Here is a 17,467-nt window from a genome sequence, read left to right on the forward strand (position 1 = left end):
GTGCCAATTTCAGCGCGAATCTAGCAAAATACTAAATAGAATTATAAAACACCAAAATAAATGCGTTTAACATATCATTTTTTCGTATTTAAATAAGTAACAATATATTTGTCTAGCGCTATCACTAACTGGTTTATTTTAAACCAAGTGTATTTCATCTTATTCTGAACTCAGTGCTGAAATGTCTCTAAAAATAACCCGTCCTTCACATACCTCTATTCTTAAAAAGTTATCTAGTACTAGCACTAGCTCATGTGTTGCGATGTTTTCTAATGTAGCTAACCCCAAGAACGATAAAAATCAGTGAAGTAGTGGACAACGTAGGTGATTGCTAAACCGCGCTCGAACGCGACGCGCTGGCACCATTCCAGCACTTATTTATTTACCCCACTACAATTTATTTATTTACATCGTTCAATAAATAATAATATATATTATTTTTATGATCGTACCGGGTTTCATTATCATGTCATCAAAGCAATAATCATGGCACCAAGGAATACGGATTCAGTGTTTGTTTATAAGGCGTACGAACATTGTGTAGGTAGAGTCAGTCAGTTGCAAGACATCAAAGCGGGTCCGACGACCGGCGTGACGGGTGCAAGGTCGGCGCTTTCCGAAGTCATTTGGAGTAGGTTGTCATCATATTATAGTAATATTACGTAATCAACAATTTTCCGTAACTTAAATATACATGCATAATAATTTAGATCAAATTGGCACTGACCCACAAGTTTATCATATTATGCTATTTGATTAAGAATGCAGCCACTCAAGATATTTCTCAATAATGACAAAAGGTTCCTGCAGTTTCTATTTCAATACTTCAAGTACCAATCCAATTCAATTCTGTTAATAGCTTTCAATGTTTAAAAACACAGACTCGACTCTAGATAAATTGAAACAGCTCATTACGAACACGTTGTTACAGTAATGTAGGCGTCTTATTGATATTCAGAAATGCTCCAGTGTCTATTAGTGAATGTACCTGAAGATTATAGCCATCGGAACTGCCATCTGTTAATAAATACACCGCCATATACAATTTTAAACTTTAATTTCATTGTTAAACACACTATATCAATTTATTGTAAGTGTACGAAGATATATTAAAAGGGCTGCCAAGGTTGTGACATGGAAGATTAGTTTACACATCACGTCAAAAGACAAAGCAGCTTACGCCCAAAGTTCTGGCTGAAGGCCAGAAAATAATGTGCGTAGGCAAGTTTCGTCTTACTTTCTCCTTTACTTTTCATTGTTATGACTTCTTGTTATAGTCTTTCCAATTTATACATTAAAACTTAATTTCATTCCAAGCTCTGTCATGTTAAGTTCCACACTATGAAACAACCACACTCCCTAATTTGGTTTGAATTAGGGATCTGTATGTAGTTTGTCGCTTGCCTCTCTAACTGACGTAACTGACATTGACTAAAATTTTCAGGCGATTAGACAGATCGATTCGTCTTGCAAAGTTGATTAAGATGGTGTAGATAACTCAGTTTCGAAAAAAATGACAAATAGGTACATCAGTGTGCCTACCATGAGTTTAGGTTAGGTGAGCTCGCTAGCGAATACGTCAAAAAATTCTATGAAGATCTTATTTCTTGAAAGTAGCCACTAGGGGCGCTGCACAATATGTCATACATTTAAATGTCATTTTTTTACGCAGTCGCTAGCGAGCACACCTAAAGTAAACTCATGGTAGGCACACAGTTAGGCCCAGTTTTTTGATTCGTAGTTAAAATAACCAATAGTCAAATTTGACACATGTCAAATGACAAGTGGTTAAATATCAGATAAAAATGTTTTTTGAACAATGGTTAGCTTGACTTTTAGTACATTTTTTAACTATTAGTTTACATTTTGTTAATATTTAACCATTAGTAGCAAAATTTAACAATTAGTTATTTTAACTATGAATCAAAAAACTGGGCCTAGAGGCAAGCGACGAGTTGTGGGATCGGGATAACAATTATAGTTCTATATTGTGAGATTATGGTGTAATATCTAAAAAAATGTATTCAGCCTGATCATCAGTTTCCATCAGATGAGATCTGGACAAAGAGCTTCCTCGTTGTGGATAAAAAACAAGACCAGAATACAGTTTTTCTTCAATTCACAAAACCGATCTACTATTGTTAGTTACAACGTTAGAAAGAAAGAAAGAAACGTGTTTATGCGATAGCAGACCACAGCTTTACTTCGGATAATGAGGATTCTCCTTACTGGATTTACGGGCGATGTGTACGTACCAATACTGTTGCTGAACCGGCCCGCGTTCCTGAGGTAGGAGAACAGCTCTCCACCGCACACGTAGTCGAACAGCATGTAGATGCATGAGTCGTCGTGTGTCCACCATCGTCTGCAAATACAGGCTCATTCAATAAGTGGTATACAAACGAATTTTTCTGAGTTTTAAGGTAAGCCATATTGGACCTTTGACACAGGCCGGTCGGTTGGTAACCGGGCAACATGGAAAGCATTGGGGGAGGCCTATATTCAGCAGTGGACGTCTTATGGCTGAGATGATGATGATGATAGGACCTTAGAAGGACCTACATATTTTAATTGTACAAGACTTACTAGACAAAAGCGAAATAAGAAATGAAAGTGAAGTACTTTCATCTCTTATTTCCTAAAATTTTACGTAAATTGTTGACTCTACATAATCTATTTCCATGTTCAAGACGCTCTAAAAGTTGCAAAAACACCATCTTATATTTAGGCTGTCAACAACAAAACAAGTGATAATAAACATTGTCGACCGATAGATCATAGTGGCGTCTGATAAAAAGTGACAGTGTGATGCTTGCCAGATAGTAGAGTACGGCACTCGGCGCACGCGCGTCGAAATGTGTCGCCCCGCCTCATAGTTGGCGCCTAAATGGCCACTTCTTTATGCCAATGACAGCTTTCATATACAAAGCATTTACTCGTAATTATACGATACATTATTGTGAAATCTCATTAATAATGTTACAGCGTTTAGTACAGAAATAAATCGCAATAAAGTTCCCAAGAGTTAATACTCGTAATATGACGAATTTAATGATAAATAAGATCGGGGCCAAGGCATGATAAATCTTGCTATTTACGCCGTCTCTTTGTAAATTTGCTGAGAAGGGAACTGCTATGCCTATTATATGCGTGCTCTGACGGTACGCATTTGGCCCGTCGCATATAAACAATGCGTCTGGAATACACTGTCCATCCATTCCAAAATGCTCGTAGACAATATTGGCACCGCGCCTCGGCCGAGTGTCGCGTAAGTGACGGGCGTCGCATGCGCAAGTATATTTAATTACATCACAATTACTTATATTAGAAAAGTAAAAAGACTAAACTAAACAAGCTGTTCGGAACAACTGTCAACTATCGACTACTACATAATTCGCAGGCTTCGCGAACTTCTGCTTTGCTCCCCCGTTCGCAATCAACTAAGGGTGGATTCGACCAAACAAGAGACAAATATTAATCTCAGAATAAATCGTCAGTCAGTTCTGCGTACTATGTGCCCTGCCCATTGCCACTTCAGCTTGCTAATCCGTCGGGCTATGTCAGCGACTTTGGTTCGTTTACGGATCTCCTCATTTCTGATTCACTGGGCAGGGCAATGGGCAGGGCACATAGTACGCAGAACTGACGGCCGATGGGGCAGAAAGGTTCTGGAATGGAGGCCGCGTACCGGAAAACGCAGCGTGGGACGTCCACCTACAAGGTGGACCGACGACATCGTAAGGGTGGCAGGGAAGCGCTGGACGCAGGCCGCTACCAATCGATCAACATGGAAAGCATTGGGGGAGGCCTATGTTCAGCAGTGGACGTCCTATGGCTGAAATGATGATGATGATGATGAAATCGTCAGTCATTCGACATTTTGACATGTATCCCATACTGAAACTGTCAATGTGCCATTTATACCAGAAGATATTCTAGGATACAAGTTTGGTTGAATCTGGCCTAAATGAGCTTATGATAGCAGCCACAAAAGGAATTATTAATTTTATCCATCATAAAACAATGCTTGTTAAATGATTCACTAACCATACAGCGAAACGTCCCATAAAGATTTACTTCGAGACGAGATATTGGCCTTTATCTTCCAACACACTGAACTCAGAACCGATATAACTCGTCGTTAATTTGGTGGAAATGAGTAGTCGCCAAGTCGGATCTATTCGTTACTGCAAAGTGCAATGTGGTCATAATAAGTCGCACACGAGCGGCCATAATTTATAGCTCTCTGAGTGATGGACGGGCTACGCAACGTTGGGTAATTTTACTTCGGAACGATTTTATAAAAGTTTACTTATATTGTATAACATAACAAAAAGAGCTAATATTTTAACGGAACAATCTGTACTTACTTTTTCATTTATTTATAAAGCCAATCGCGCTAATCTTTGGGTATTATTTTTACAAATATTTAAAATATTTGTAGGTTGAGATGAAAATAAAATCAGATAGTTTGGTAATATTTTGCAGTTATCTAATCATCTAGAACATTTCAATGACTTAATAGGTAGGTACTACGTCTACTAACCAACTCTACATTCAGTTCAGTGCCAGTTGAATATCGTACGGCTTCTTAGAGTACCTAGCAGTATACATTGAACTTGAAACGGTCGACGGCCTTGTTCGCAAAATAAATACGAGCCTAATTGTTATGATGGCAGCAGTAACTAATGCATTATTTAATTTTTGTTATGGCATTGCAGATTATAGCAGGCAGCTAATTATAGAACAAACAATCATAAATCGAGGAACGCCGGTTCGAACCCACTCGTAACACAAGAATATTTTTACACGAGGTGTTAACGGGACTATTTGAAATTAGTTCATTTGTATTTACAAATTACTAATATTCTTTAAAAAACATACTTCCGTTAACTTAACGACGCATCGTCTTCAATAAATATAGGAAAGTATTTAGGTTTTTAGTTTTTATTTCAATTAAGTTTTCATAAATTATTTTTATGGTAGAATCTCCTTGTCTTAGTACCGAGATCCATTTCGTTTGTCATGATAAAGATTACTACGTAATACAATTAAAGAACCGACTTTTGCAAGTTATCCTAACCGGAATGCTACTCGCTTGATATACGGTCTATTTTTACACTCGTACAAAAAACACGTGCAAGTGCATGCACGTTTTAGCCATCAAAATAGTTTATGTACACGACGATAAATTACACTAAAATGGCAAATAAACACGTAATCAGATGGCACAGGCGTTGTTTACATTCTGGCCTAGTAGGAGGTGAGGTGGTGGTAGTAGCAGCCTACTTTCTTTTTACGCATCCCCAATCCATAACTTTTTTTTTAGATACAAGATCACTCGTTTTTTTATCATCGATCGGTCCTACAATATTCCGCAAATATCTTGCCTGCGAACTGGCCACTTAGAAACATTTTTATTTTTATTCGAACAATCAGCATCGAATGGCAATTGCTTTTTCTCACAAGACATTGCGCGCTACCATTTTCACGACACAATTTTTTTATTTTTCAAAGTTGACTAACATAGTGATTTGTTTAAGCATCGTTGGTAATTTGTTTTCAATAAGTAGTATGGTTGGCTGTTTTGGATTCCAGGCTAGTAACAAACACCATAAATAAAAATATACTTACAAATTAACTATGAATGGGTGATTGATTTCGGCCAGGATGCTCTTCTCGTTCATGACGTGGTCGACTTGCTTCAAACGGATGACGTCTGCCATGGAGAGGATTTTCATCGCCAGGTACTCGTCCGCCGCCTTGTCACGGCACAGGCAAACTCTGCCGAATGTGCCAGTGCCTGCCAGAGAAAAAGCCATTTTATAATACAGTTAATACTTAGGCTGGGTTGTACCATCTTACTTTAACTATTCCAAACGTCAAAAATCTATCCGAGTCCATTAAAAACATCGGTTATCGTTATAGTTACAGACAAAGTTAAGTGTGCAACTCGTACAAGGTTTCATGAAAGTAATTGATAGAACGAAATAATTGTTTCATGAAAATGCATCGGTTCAACACATTTATCGGATCAGCATTTGCTTTAATGCATTCCTTTAATAATATCTTCCCTAATATTTGCCGATGTGAAAACCCATTCAAAACAAAGTTTGAAAACATTTCTTTGTAATATTCCAAAGCATTATATCTATCATGTTGTTAATAAAAATTGTTTCAGAGAAGAAGTGGTATTGAGTCACCTGAAAGAAATACCGGCTTTATTCGTAGCGTAAATAATTATTCCGAGCGTTTGGGCTTGTTACGGTGGTAATGTGCTGCCGATATGTAAACACGAGCTCTGATTCTAACAAAACAGCCAATTCGTTTACAAGCTGAATTATTTGTTTGATTATTTATTACTCGAAGCACTACGATATTCATAATAAGATATATCAACTTTCTTTAACAATAAGCAAAAATACTGTAGGTACGACATATGGGTTTGGACCCATATGCACATGATGCAGCACATCGCATATTTCATGGTTGTCACAAGGATCTTTAGAATTAAAAAAATCTTTTAAACCACAGCGGGAACAGCACGGAAAATAACAGTACCTTAACGCCAAGGTATAATAGAGATGATAAATAAGTGTGAAAGAACACGGGAGAAAGGCTTGCATGCATACAAGTAGGTATTTAGTAGACAAATCGAACAGATATTGAATTATTATTTTTAACTCACAGTACATAAATGTACGATTATTTTACACACTAGACTATACACTATAGAACACTGGCTGTTCTATGTAAGCCATGACGTGGTGAAAAATAAATTATAAGCAAACAACCGTCACTCAGGGGCTCAGTGCCGCTCACGGAGTTTGTCTATCTCTCAATATTGCTCGCGTGACTCATCCCGATACCTATCTCAAAGAGTTAGAGTAATGTTTGTTATTAATGCTCTAAGTTCTAACCGCATCTCAATAGCAGTAGGGTTGCCGCAATAGACAAAAATAATATCTCCTTATCATTCATTATTACATGCGTAGCGTTATTTCATCGATTATTCTAAAAATATTTGTTTACTTTAGATCCATCTAATGTTTACTTCATACTTAATAAACTTTTTCTATTACTTTAATAAAAAGTAAGAACAGAGCGACAGCTAATTTTGTAATGTAGAGTCTTCCAAAGATTATGACGTATCATTACGTTTTAGTTCCTTTAGTAAAAAATTTAAGCTATTATAATTATAGTTAAGCTATCATTACATTACATTACCACACTATATTTTTACATTCAAATACCTACTCATCCTAAAATTTGCGCTGCCTGTGTTATAATTTTATGCATGGCTTAATAATTTACCTAGTTAATTCCAAAGCCATTGTGCAACCCTACAGAAAATAGTGTATTATAACGCTAAATCTGTGGCCAATATTGAAAGTTAATGGCAGCTCGTGGTTTCCCAACACCGTTGCAGTGACAAGTGAATTTAAGTAGAATACTTTTACATTTATTTAAAACTCGTTTTTTGCATTATACTATAATTGAGACTGATATTATCTGATACTTTTTTCAAGTGCACTTTAATTCGCACTGCGTTGTTATTTGTTAGTTTGTTACCAAGGACTCTTTTCAAAATCACGAAAACAGCTTTTAGAAGCTCTTGGCCTTCATCTCATATCATGCACTTAAATTAATTTATTCGGTGATCAGACTATATTTTTGGTTGATAAAATGTTTTAAATTTTGGTGGGAAGTTAGTAAGGCGACCCGCGAGCTACTATTTATAAAGAAAAAGTAACTATATTAAAATACCTCTACACTGTTATAGACGCAAAAATATAAACCAGAAATCTATCAGGTATTGGGTATGTCAGCTAAAAATAACATATCATCACTGAATAACATCTAATAATAGCCACCACCTTGTCAACCGTTCATTAAACCTTGTTAATGGTAATTAAAATCCGCTAGCATACACGTACGAGTATATTGTGATAACAAGGCAATCCCTCCAAAATGATATCACTCCTAGGCGTTATGAACATCAAGTGAGTGTAAGTTCATATTTTTTATTTTAAAAGTTGGTATAAAATGAGTGAAAATTTTTTCGTTAATTTTTCAGTCAGTGTGTTTACTCATTATCACAGATAATAAATATAATACTAATTACTACGCATAACTCTTTTGCTCGCTAGTGTTACCTGTGCTATCTTCTTTATTTCGAACAAAATTGCAAAAATAATTCAATCACACGGAATGTAAAAACCATTTCATCGTACCTACTTCGGAACTGTTCTGTAATATTTATTACGGCACTAAAATTGTTTTATTGGCGGTTACTCAAAGATTGAATGCGACTACTTGTATTATAAAATTGTTTAATGCATTTACTTTTCTTTTAGTGGCCTTGAATGAGTTTTACGATTATGATACAACACTCTATTTATAAAACATTTTGGAAATTATAACACTATAAATATTTTGTTTTACATAAATAAGCTATCCCAATATTGCAGTTAATGCAAGTAAGTATAACAAATATAAATAAGTGGGAGCTGTATTCACGAGTACATCCAGCGTTGGCGTCCCTAATCCAGTCATGGCGGCCGTCAAATCTTTTTGAATTTTGTTTAAACGCCAACTCAAAGTCTGCCAAAGCAGAGAACAGTGTGAAGAAATCCTTTGCGTCCCATTTGTCTTGATCAACTGCAGCGGCGCGGGCAGACCGCGAAGACTGAATGACTAATGGCTGGAGCTGATGAAACACAAACAACTCAGACAAAGACGTGACGTCTAGTTGGCCAATGAGTGTTGAGAACCTACTGGATAGTCTATAGGTAACCAAAACCTACCTACCCACATAGGCACTACTTTCTCAATTTACTAATTAATTACTTATTCCTCAGAATAGTCCTAAAAGGATTTTTTGGGAGTACCTACATCATCCATCCCTTGCGCGTTTACATTTTATTAATATAATATTTTTATTTTTGTAATCTTTGGGAAAATGGAATGGGGCATTTGTGTGAGTTAAATATTTATGCGGCATTCTTCATAAAGAGGCAAAATTACAACTGATGAAGAACAAGATATTGAAATCAACGGAAGAATCGTCCATGATTTTCCTGCACTGGGGATTTATTTGCAGTTTAACGAGTATTGTAGAGTCCCCACCGGGTCGTGGGCGGCCAATAACAGTCAATTATCATCTACTCCGTTTGAAGTTGCCGCTCGTAATGAGTTTTCTCCCGACTGTCATCCGACCATACTATTTCAGCTTTACCACGTGAGAAGTGGAACACTATTTTACGTTTTATGTACGGTTTTGACGACATGTCACATATATTACACTCAAATAAGACGCACAGTTATGATATCACACTGAATTAACCTATGTTTTTAAAGGTCGAGAAGAAGAGACGTGGAAACACGAATGAAAAATTAGAGGAAAATATATTTTAAATCTGCTATCAGACAAATGTGAGTAAAATTATTTTTCTAATAAACTTCATGTTTAGTTTCGTAACAGGTCCTTGTGCTAACAACAGAAGGCTACTGGTCCAATATTTTTATTTTTAAGGTTTAATTTACGTAACACGTGTATCGAGAATCAAGATGCCATGCCAGTGACGTAGTGCACAGAGTTTCCCCATAGTGCGTTATTTTCTGTCCCTTGCGCAAGACTCCTCGGGCAGAAAGTGTTGATGGCTGCTGAGAAAATAATCTGTTTCAGAATGTATACCAAGTTGCAACAGCTGTTAATATAAACAATTATTTTAGTGAAGTGCGATTGTACACTTAGGCCGCCTTTACACAATGTTTTTTTAACATGCATATTTAAAGATGGATTATTATATTTGTTATCAGATTTTCTTTTCTAACTGTTACAATTCATGGATTTAAGTCGAACGATTATGTTGCTCGTTCAGGCGTCCCGCAGGGATCACATCTCGGGCCAATCCTCTTCTTAATTTTTATAAACGACATTTCTAAGAATGTAAAATTTAGTAATATCTCTATATATGCTGACGACTTAAAATTATATAGATGTATTAAAAATCAGACAGATGCTTCTTTGTTACAAAGGGATCTTGATGCCGTGCACGAATGGTGCGTTACCAACAAAATGATTCTCAATCCGCAAAAGTGCACACATATAAAATTTACGAAAAAGAAGAATGTCTTACCATCTCATTATTCAATTGTCAGACAGACCCTAAAAGAATCAAATACTGTTCGAGACCTTGGTGTTTCATTAGACAGCAAACTGACCTTTGTTGAGCATTTAGACAATATAATAACAAGGTCCTGGAAAATATTGGGCTATGTCAAGCGAGCGGACCACCAAAAACTTTAAAAATATTAACACCCTCATAATAATCTTCAACGCTCTTGTCCGCAGTAACTTGGAATACGCTTCAAATGTATGGAATCCCATTTACAGTACTCACTCTCAAAGAATTGAGCGCATACAAAAGAGCTTTACTCGCTATCTTGTATATAAATGTCGAGATTGTCCCCGTGGAGCTGACTATGACACCAGACTAAAATATTTTAAAAAGTGTTCTCTTGAGAACCGACGTAAACTCTTAGATGTTATGACTTTACACAAGCTGATTCACGGTAATTTAATCTGTCCAAGTTTACTACAACAGATTGGTCTTATTGTCCCATACCACATCCCTAGACATCATATGTCTAGCATATTCAACATGCCCCATTCTAGAACCAACCTGGGTAGTTGTGCTCCGCTGTACCGGTGTATACGCACTTACAATAATATTAATACTGCTGACATCGATATCTTTGATGAATCGGAGCGCCGCTTCAAGAGGAAGTGTGTGGAATTAATATTATGTACCTAATATTTATTGTTTCTTTCCTTAATTTTGTCTTTAATTAATGTCCTACTTTAAACTCGAGTCAACGTTCGATAATGGGAAATGATGTATCCACCTGTAAAGGCATATATTTTAATATTGTACCTACTCAACACTGTATTATTGTTATATGTAAAGTTATATGTCGTTGGTGTATCTTTTTCAATAAATAAAATAAAATAAAAAAATACTTAGCTGGTGCAGTGAAATAAATAAATATTTATGTAATAAATGACTTCTTTTATCATCTTCAAATGTAGAGACGACAGAAATAGGCACATTTTTATTGTAGGCTGATACACTATAAGAATTATTGTTTCTTCATAGACACTAGTGTCAATAGTCGTGACACCCGAACCTTATTTTCAACCGACTTCAAAAAAAGGAGGAGGTTCTCAATTCGACCCGTATGTTTTTTTTTTTTTTTTTTTTCTATGTTTGTTACGCGATAACTCCGCCAATTATGAACCGATTTGAACAAATCTTTTTTCGGCGTATAGGTAATACCTCAAGGGTGGTCCCATTTAAATTTAATAATAGAAAAAACAACCCCCAAGGGTGGAAAATTGGGGATGAACTTTTTTATACGCAATATCTCCGCCGATTATAAATCAATTTGAACGATTATTTTTTTGTTGAATATGTATTATCAAAAGGGTGGTTTCATGCGAATTTGAAGAAAATATTTCACCCCCAAGGGTGGAAAATTGGGGATGAACTTTTTTATACGCAATATTTTTAATTTTTAGTTTTTTTTTGTGTTCACGCATTTGAAGTCGGTTTTATTTTTTTTAAAAGTTATAGTTGTACGTGTTGCGAACTTTGTGACTACTTTTTTATTTGTACTTTGGGAGTCACGAACTATTTGACGCTGACTGTACAACACATATCTAATTTGAATCATTGAGGTAATATAGATCAACGGTTGGAGGAGGGAAGGACTCGATAGAAGGGCAGCCGACTGACTAGGTCGCCGGGCGAGGCCGCTCGGGCCTCGCTACACAAATCCTCGGAAATCCAATAATCCATTCGAATAACTAAACATTCTCATTCTTAAATTGAAACAGAAAGGGTTAAATAAAGTAAAGCATAACTACCTATTGCAGTCGAAAAAATCTTAGCAACTGAGGATATAATAGTAACAATAAACGTATAGGTATTAGGTTCGTTCATGAAATCATGAGGATACTTAGTATGTAGTCTAATGTTGTTTGGCATATGTAACTATTTAACAGTAAAATACCCAGTAGCTTATATTAATATCGGAAGCTTAAACTATAACATAAGGGGGTAATGAACTCCACTACAAAGGTAGTACAACATACACACGTACAACGTGCTTCAAGCGAACTTCAATGTCAATTAAAGTTCCTATAAAGTTCTTGGGTCTAGTTAATAAATTACAATCGGTTTCCATCAACAGTGTATCTTCCACTCATTATCATGCAGTAAACAATGTTGGTAGAGTCGTGTACCTGGACATACTGTTGTATCTATGAACTGTTGGCCTCCCAGAATGATTGTATGCAAAACATTTAGTAGCATTATTTTTATCGATCCACCTTATAAAAATACAGTTATTTTATAAGTAATTAATATGCTCGTATAAAACACACAGGCATGCAATTTAATTGTTTATGTATATCGACGTGAAATACCAATTTAGTGATAATTATTAATACATAATATTACATTAGTGTTGAATTATAATAAAAATGTGATCATAAAGTAAATTAAAGTTTAAAAGTGCTCTTATACCACTTTTAGTGCAAATATTGTAAAAAAGTAAAGTAACAATAATAATGACAGTTATCGTAATAAAATAATCTTTTAAGCTTCAATGAGTGAAGGGCAGCCGTATCGAGTCGACAAGACCACTTTCACTCCATAGGCCACTCAACATGACGCAGTGGTCATCTCACACCTAGTTTCTCGATGGCATAATTCCTAATCACAATGACATCGACGGTTAAGAATATAATACACAGGCTAAGGTTAACTTTAAAACTTTAATCGGTGTTTTGTATGGAGTTTGACTGACTTTTGACGTATTGTAGTAAATATTTGTACAAAGCAAGTAAAAGCTTTTTATCTCTCCAAACGTCGATTTTACCCGACTGCGCCAGAAGGAGGGCTATGTTTTTGAAGATAGAATATGATTCTTTACCGTCACTACTTTTCTAACTCCTCAGATCACAAACCACTTTCTTAATCTTTCCTGGGCATAATAAATGCTGATAATGTTAAATAGTTTCCGGATTTGACAGCTATAGATGTTTTGTTTATAGCTCCATAGAACTGTAAATTCTCAACTTTCATATTGAAATGAGTCGTTTTAACCTTTAAAAGACCGCCTGGCTACAACGGTCTCCACTGCGTAATGAATCTTATAATACGGACTGTTCACCACAGTGCTTACTTACGTATACAGGGTGAAATTTAAATCATTGGCATCCTTTTAATTTAAGACTACTCATTTTTGGGGAATGTAGATACCTACTATGTATGGATTTGACGCAGACCGTCCCAATTTGGTTCAAAATTAAAAACAAGTTTATGTATACGGATCTGATCTTCTTGTTGTCTTATTTATAATAATTTTGGACTAAATAAACATTCTTTCTTTCCAATCGCATTTCGTCACGAATTAAAAAACGGTCCCATTCGCATGCGATCCCTTTCACATTCAGTTCCATTCGCAAAATGGTCACACATTTTACATACAACATACAAGATGAACTATTGTTTAAAAAAATGGTAGGCTTTAACAGGCTTTAAATTAATCTGAGTGTGATGCCAACGATTTAAACACCCTGTATAGTTAGAAGCTAGTTAATTGGAGTAAACTTTGCAACAATTAAGTACTGTATTTGTTTTAAGTCACCTGGGTAGGTAAGAGGTAATCTCGTAGAGATAACAAAGAGTCGATCTTGACCTTGGCCCTGTGCACGCGCAGTCGACCACGCCAACCTCCTCCGGATCATTCACGCCCGAATTGTCTCATTATTCATTGACATTGACAATCACCAAAGTCAAACATATCAGGCATACCGTACATAATTACAGCACGTAATAACTTTACCCACAAATTGAACACAGGTAGGTAATTAAATGAAATTGAAATAACGATTGGACCGCAACATTGAAAGAATACACTGTTGGAAATTCGAAAGGTGCAACGACATTCACCTTTGACTATTGTTTATGAATCGCTATTGTTATATCCGACTCAAATGTTGGAATGTTTCCACTTACACTCACACAAAATGATAAGCTCGGTGAAAGATGAAAGACGAAACTTTCGTTCTAAGCGCATCTCCATAAACTCAATTAACACCTCTATGATAGAGACCATGTTTCCATGTTTTATTTAATTCTAACTTTCATGAATTTAAATATTGATTAAAAATATACATTATATCCGTGCCAAGCAACGAATGTCTACAGCGACTTTCCTAGACGTTTCTCTAATACCTACTACTTATGTTTTCGTTCAGCGGCTCAAAGACTGACGCACGCGCACAGTCAAACTCACGGCTGCCGCCAGCTGTAGACGCTTGCTTACTAGATTTTCTAAAATAAACCTTCTAAACAGCTATTTAACATAAGGTAGAAACGTCAAACTCATTATTCTTTGAAGATGCATTTTGAAACGACCGGTAACTGCCTGAGCTGATATAAGTATTTTTATAAATCTTTAAAGATTAAGTTTACTTTCAGGGACTTGCATTACCTATAATACTTTTTTATTTACCAGTGTTTCGAGACCATCAAGCGCCACAACAAGCTCTGTTACTAGTCTACTTATTTTATTTTGTTCTTTTACTTAGAACTTAATGTAAAACACACTCCGAATCCTAGTAGAATCATAAATTTAAGTTCAGTATCCTACTTCTTCTACGAACCGGTTTAGTAATTTACTATACATTTGGAGAAGTTAGCAGGCTTTGAATAACAACATCTTTGTATTCGTAGTAAAAATACAATAAATGACAGTCATTTTACTTTCCAATAAAAGGAGCCAAAACTCCCACACGCATTCGTGTCCAGTGTTTCCAGCAATAAATAAATCATCGAGATAGAAAACATTATGTAGAGTGTAGATATGTATTTTTGCAGACGTGACGTGAGCCCGCACCGCAGCTGTCCTGTGTGTCTGGCGAGGAGAAACTGACACGATAAGTATTATTTTTATTTCGAGAATTTATCAACATTCATCTTTATACATCAACATAAATAATCGAAGCATCCAACAACTGACTGTAACGAAGCAAAGATTTAATGCATATTTCTTTTAAATATCACAATAGGTACATAGTAACAAACGAGAGCAACAAGGTTTTACAATGTCAGAATCGTAGACACAACACGGAGAATTTTAAGTTTTTATTCAGTTCTGTCGGAGGAAAGAAAGAAAGAAGAGAGTTACATAATCGTTCATCTAACTAACGCCCGTATTCACAAACGACGCCTGTTTAAGTGAAGCAGCAAATCGAACGCACAGCGTTAAATAGAGCTCTGTGATTGTCACCCTATGTGTCCACGTGCACTGTGAGACCTCATAGTAATGTTTGTGTACGGGCGTTCATCTTGTATGACAGAACTGTGTCATATGTAGAAATCCCAACTATAATATCCCAACTAATATTATAAATGCGAAAGTAACTCTGTCTGTCTGTCTGTCTGTCTGTCTGTCTGTCTGTCTGTCTGTTACGCTTTCCCGCTTAAACCTCGCAACCGATTTTGATGAAATTTGGCATAGAGATAGTTTGAGTCCCGGGAAAGAACATAGGATAGTTTTTATCCCGGTTTTTGAAACAGGGACGCGCGCGATAAAGTTTTTCTGTGACAGACAAAATTCCACGCGGGCGAAGCCGCGGGCGGAAAGCTAGTAATATTATAAATGCGAAAGTAACTCTGTCTGTCTGTCTGTCTGTTACGCTTTCCCGCTTAAACCTCGCAACCGATTTTGATGAAATTTGGCATAGAGATAGTTTGAGTCCCGGGAAAGAACATAGGATAGTTTTTATCCCGGTTTTTGAAACAGGGACGCGCGCGATAAAGTTTTTCTGTGACAGACAAAATTCCACGCGGGCGAAGCCGCGGGCGGAAAGCTAGTATTTTTTATAATTTCAGCTTCACCCGCGTAACATCGACAAACTCCCTTATTTTCCTGTGTATAACAATCGGTAACAACTAACAACCCCGCGTTGTTGCCGTGCCTAATGGTCTACAAACTCGTTATCTTGTGGATATTTCTTTGTGTGTACATCGCGAGTCTTATCACATAAGTTTTTTGGTTGTCTTTCATCAAGAGAGAAACGTTGAATACTTAAGTCAGTAAAAGATTAATAAAGGTTAAATTGTAAGAAGCTTTAGGTAGAAGGTAGAAGTTCTAGTATGACGTTTAGGACTCGTTTGATGCACTTCGACTCCTATTTTGTACTTCAACGCACAATTAGTTACTTCGTCACTGTCACCGAAAGCACAAATCCGTGTTGCCGAATACTAAATGTAACCATTCACCGCGTGTCAAGGATCCAGTCAATGTGATCTTTGGATGTCTTCCAAACTGCCATCCCAGACCCATTTTCTTTAAAATATGAATGAACTTTGTATCATTTCTCCAAACGGCGCATTGTTGTTGTGGCAAACCGAACCTCTTTGCCTTTTATACTTTTTTTATTTAATTTTTTTAAGAATAAACCTGTTTTTTGATAGCTGTCTTGTAAGCAACGTCTCGAAATTAAACGCGAATAATTTACTTGGATATTTTCTTGTATTTTTCACGCCTTTACCTCTGATCCCTCACTGTCCTCAACAGTTGTAATAGTGTTGTACTATAAATTAAGACGTAATCAGACGCGACTACTTATTTAACGCTTGAATGGCTAACACAACAAACCACCACAAAGAATTACTGGGCTATGTTTAATCGAGAGTGACCTAAGAATAGATTATTAAGATAGCCGAAGGCCGTAGAGTAGTATTGTTCTGATCCAATCACCACTCTCTGAAGCCATTTCTGGAAGTTACATCAGCAGTCTAATATTAACTCTGTCTAAATGACTATTACTGTCTAATGTAGTTACTAATAAAAACAGCAATTCATCTATTGTCTCTATTTTATTATAATAACAAGAAATATGTATTGCGGATTTCTTCAATAGAACTTAGGGTTGCTAACCATAGGTTTGTCAAAGAAACCAATAACAACAAAATCGGTACCTAATTTTTACGGGTAGGTAGGTACTTTCGATATAAGCTGAACAATAAAATCGACAGTACTAAAAAAATCACTACTGTTTTTTTTTAAGTTGACATCCCTAGTGTAACGAGTAGCTTTTATAAAATGAGATAACGTGTACTCGATTTGCATTGTAATACATGACATAACACATAACCGGTGCTCGTTCAAATCTCAGCGACCGCCGCGGGTGCGGTTACTCTCGTTAACCTGCCCTACATAGCATCAGCTGTATGCATGTAGCTAGACTAATCGTTTATTATTACTTATTGCAAAACCGAACATCGATATTTATCATGGTGGCTTCCTAATTGTGTAACTCACCATTAATCGATGTTACACGGTACATCCAATTCTCGATAAAAGTTAAACGAGTTACCCACTG

At 36.2% G+C, this 17,467-nt stretch overlaps 1 protein-coding gene across 1 annotated transcript in view; it reads right to left on the reverse strand.

The window, feature by feature from the left end:
• LOC135087869 (cAMP-dependent protein kinase catalytic subunit 3) overlaps window positions 1–17,467 on the reverse strand; it is a 47,891-nt gene that overhangs the window by 13,499 nt on the left and 16,925 nt on the right. Inside the window, exons 2-3 of the mRNA XM_063982705.1 lie at window positions 5,635–5,803; window positions 2,256–2,365 (exon numbers count right to left, since the gene is read on the reverse strand). Coding sequence (XP_063838775.1) covers window positions 2,256–2,365; window positions 5,635–5,803 — 279 coding nt within the window. The remainder of the gene's footprint in view (window positions 1–2,255; window positions 2,366–5,634; window positions 5,804–17,467) is intronic.

The sequence above is a fragment of the Ostrinia nubilalis genome, chromosome 3 (genome assembly GCF_963855985.1).
Source record: "Ostrinia nubilalis chromosome 3, ilOstNubi1.1, whole genome shotgun sequence".
In the NCBI taxonomy this organism is placed as follows: domain Eukaryota; kingdom Metazoa; phylum Arthropoda; class Insecta; order Lepidoptera; family Crambidae; genus Ostrinia; species Ostrinia nubilalis.